We start from the raw sequence: 3,663 nt of genomic DNA, 5'->3' as shown, positions 1-3,663 counted from the left end.
CAGAAGACCTCTTCACACGACGGTGACGAGACTCGAGGTTCGACTAAGTAGTCGTCTTCCCTAAGAAGAGGTTCTACCACCACCTACGACACTACAGAGACCTACTAGACAACGGTGAGTTGTACTAACCTTTACAAAGTAAAGTAAATGAACAAATAAAAATCACTAAAAAAAGAGAAATTTATGACCCAAGTCACTAGACCTTTCAAAACATAAAGAAAACTTCCCCTCAAAGAGATTATAACTGCGTAATATAAAGGTCCAAGTTGCACAAGAGGCCCACATTCTTGCGAGCATGCACATGGTAATAGCACGCTCCATCCTAGTCTTGTTAAGGATCTCCTTAATGCCTCTCTAGAGATGTGCTACGGTAATAGTAACACTCTGCTTGACTAGGCCTTGGTACGACAACAACGTCCATTTCAAATGAAAAAATACAAACTATCTCCCTTGTCAATGAGTGAGGAATGAACTGGAACGGGTCAGGTTCACGCGATTCTTCTCTGTCTTTACATTATAAATGATAATTCAAGGGTTATTCTCCTAAACATTATTATACTATACATATACAATATTTTCTGACGGGCTTATAATAATTTTAGTCTATAGGTGGTTTTCCCTGACTTTTTTACCCTGAAACCCTCAAAGATTTCAATTAGTGATAAAATGAGCTACGAAAATCCCTAAGTAACCGATCACCTGCCTCAAAGCAAGTTCTTCTGTAAGCGCATGCAAGCGCCTAAACTTTACGTCGGCTTTTGGATGTTCTTGGGTTTCTAACGAGACAACTTGTGCGACCTTGAGTTCGACTCTCTCTTACGACTCTAGGCTAACCTGTCACACATCTCCATGCACTCAGTCGATCCAATAGAACCACACCATCGCCAGACGGAACAGTCGCGATCCGGGCGCCCAAAGCTAAGGCGGGCCCCGCCCTAAAATAAAGGGCTTCCCTATTCCAACACAAAAGCCTTGCAGTCAATTTTCAAAGGAGATAGTTTGGAGATTTTTTTTTCCATCCACCGTCTCAGTAAAATAACCAACTTTCTAAGCCCTGACTTTCAACATTACTGCTCTTTAACTCGACGTCACTCTCCTTTGGTACTTACGTTAAAAAAGAAACTTCTTTTCTCAAAAGAGACAACTTCAATTCATCCATCCACCCCGCAACCAATCAACGTGAAGTTCTACATACAATGATACTACTTTTTATAACAGAAACATTAGTTGGTAGAAAGCCCTGCTTTCACACACTACTGACTTTATAACATATAGGACTCAAAATCTTAGTTTAAACTGCCCGTACTAAATATAACTGAGAACTTCTGTTAGTACAAAGAAAAGAGAATGGGATTCTATCGGGCCCTTAGAAGAACGTCCTAATAAAACTGGGAACCTTTGTAGAGTTCAAAGAAAGAGAATGGGGATTTTTCCCCTTCAGAAGAAAACAAGACTTACCCTCCCCTTTTCAAAACCCTAGTTACGAAATGCAAAAGAATTACAGGGTATAAAGAGGGTCTTATCGGTTTTTCTACACCACCTACGGCTCACCTTCGCTATAGGACATACCTTTTCACACCTGTTCTCAAGTGCGCAGGCCTCGAGTTCAAACAAGCATAGGTTCAAATGGTATCGGCTAGGAAACACCTGATGCTCATAAAACGACTGCCATTCTAACTGGATAATGATTGTAATCACAACTGTTTAAACACAAACATTCAACGATCACAATCCCTTCTAGTTCTGCCCCTGAGGAATTTCCCGCCTAAGTTCCTTGATAAAAAACTCAAAACTGGGAGCCTCTGCTACAAAATCCCTTCTGTTCCATAACTTTTAGGCCAAAGAAATCGATACACGGTATATTAAAAAAGTGACTTGATAAAAAAACCCTCTATCAACCTCGTCATTTTAACAAATGACCTCATTCTCTGGCGAAACTTAAGATTAATAACACAGAAGACCTCGATACTCTCCGGAGTCTGACTTTTGAATCTGAAACAATGATTTTTTTTTTAGAGGTTTGACAGAGGGAACTGTAACTGCTCAGCTAGGGTCTTATCGTCCCGAAATTGAAGAGAGAAGGAAGACAGGATAGGAGGAAAGCCAGCCGTTCCGAGAACGAACATTATCCCATCAGGATAAAATCCGCCCCCGGCGGGAATCGAACCTGCGGGCTAGCAATTACAAGGCAGACGCGCCACCAACCTACCTAACTAGGCTGGCTAGGACAGAATGAAACTTGGCTTCTTAGTAAAGAAATCTGTCAGGATTTAGGCCATTTTCTCAAATGCATTGTTTTCCATTTACCAGTGAGAGAGAAGCACCTTAACCATTACAATTTCTACATATTATAAACAGACAAACTGTTTGCAGCAAAAGGTAAAAATAAATGTACTTAAATGGACTTTGTTTATCCTGCCAGAATGAGACTGAAAAGTCCTTTACTTCTGCAGTCTCAACAAGATCTTAATATCAAAGGAATATCTGTGAGCAGGACCAAAAATCAATACATATTTTTGTCAACCCTTACCTTAACAGCAAGCTCATCAATTTTCTGCAGGGCCATACTGGTGGCTTTCCTCACAGCTTGAAAGGAATATCTGTGAATATCTGGAATATCAAAGGAATATCTGTGAGCAGGACCAACAATCAATACATATTTTTGTCAACCCTTACCTTAACAGCAAGCTCATCAATTTTCTGCAGGGCCATACTGGTGGCTTTCCTCACAGCTTTGATGACAATTCTTGGATGAACTCCTTCTTCTACATAAGGTTTTACTTGCTTCAGAATTTCACCGGCCAACAGCACAACACTAGTGGTTCCATCACCAACCTGAGTAGAAGTATGGAAGAATGGATTAATAACTGTGTAATTATAACAAGTCCTTGTGATCTATTTTATGAAATTCTCACCTACACACACTGTGAAAGTGATTCAACTTATTATACCCTACATACTTATAAAAGTACCTATGAGTACATTAGCAACAATAAGTAAAATTGTAGAAACTGTATTGAGATGAAGAAATAACACTCAAAAAAGTCACAGTCTAAGTCCAGTTTCTCTTTATTTATCTCTATTTGATATGATAAAATTTACCACTGCCAATTTTATCAAGTATGCAATACTTATAAAAGTACCTATGAGTACATAAGTAGCAATAAGTAAAATTGTAGAAACTGTATTGAGATGAAGAAATAACACTCAAAAAAAGTCACAGTCTAAGTCCAGTTTCTCTTTATTTATCTCTATTTGATATGATAAAATTTACCACTGCCAATTTTATCAAGTATGCATAGAGAATGGGTAAATTGATTTACATGTGATTATTAATTTTGCTGGACCCATTGAGTTCATGAAATCATGGTACATAAAATACCTGGAGTGATAGAAATGTCCTAGGAACCTATGTACCTTGAATGTATTGTTATATCATACAAACCATACTCCTTAGATTGAAATCCTTTTTCACCTCATTTACCTCATGCAACCTATCTCAGTGGTGCAGTGGTTAGCACCATGGGCTTTAAATCTGAAGATTGGTGGTTTGAGTCCAAGACAAGTCATGAAGTTTAGTGTAGTGTATTAACCTTTTGCGGACAGATTCATGTGTCACATGAAATCATGGTTCCGCCATTATGGTAGGAGAAATATAACTTA

At 38.7% G+C, this 3,663-nt stretch overlaps 1 protein-coding gene across 1 annotated transcript in view; it reads right to left on the bottom strand.

The window, feature by feature from the left end:
- Positions 1–2,835, bottom strand: part of LOC103516832 (T-complex protein 1 subunit eta) — a gene marked incomplete at its 5' end in the record, with an annotated part of 51,485 nt that extends 48,650 nt beyond the window's left edge. Inside the window, 1 exon segment of the mRNA XM_026829124.1 lies at positions 2,677–2,835. Within this exon segment, the coding sequence (XP_026684925.1) occupies positions 2,677–2,835 (159 nt within the window).
- Between the last annotated feature and the right edge of the window lie 828 nt (positions 2,836–3,663).

This window comes from Diaphorina citri, unplaced genomic scaffold (assembly GCF_000475195.1).
Source record: "Diaphorina citri unplaced genomic scaffold, Diaci psyllid genome assembly version 1.1 scaffold1676, whole genome shotgun sequence".
Lineage (NCBI taxonomy): Eukaryota > Metazoa > Arthropoda > Insecta > Hemiptera > Psyllidae > Diaphorina > Diaphorina citri.
Note: the sequence above shows the minus strand (reverse complement) of the source record. Positions and strands in the feature narration are given on the sequence as shown.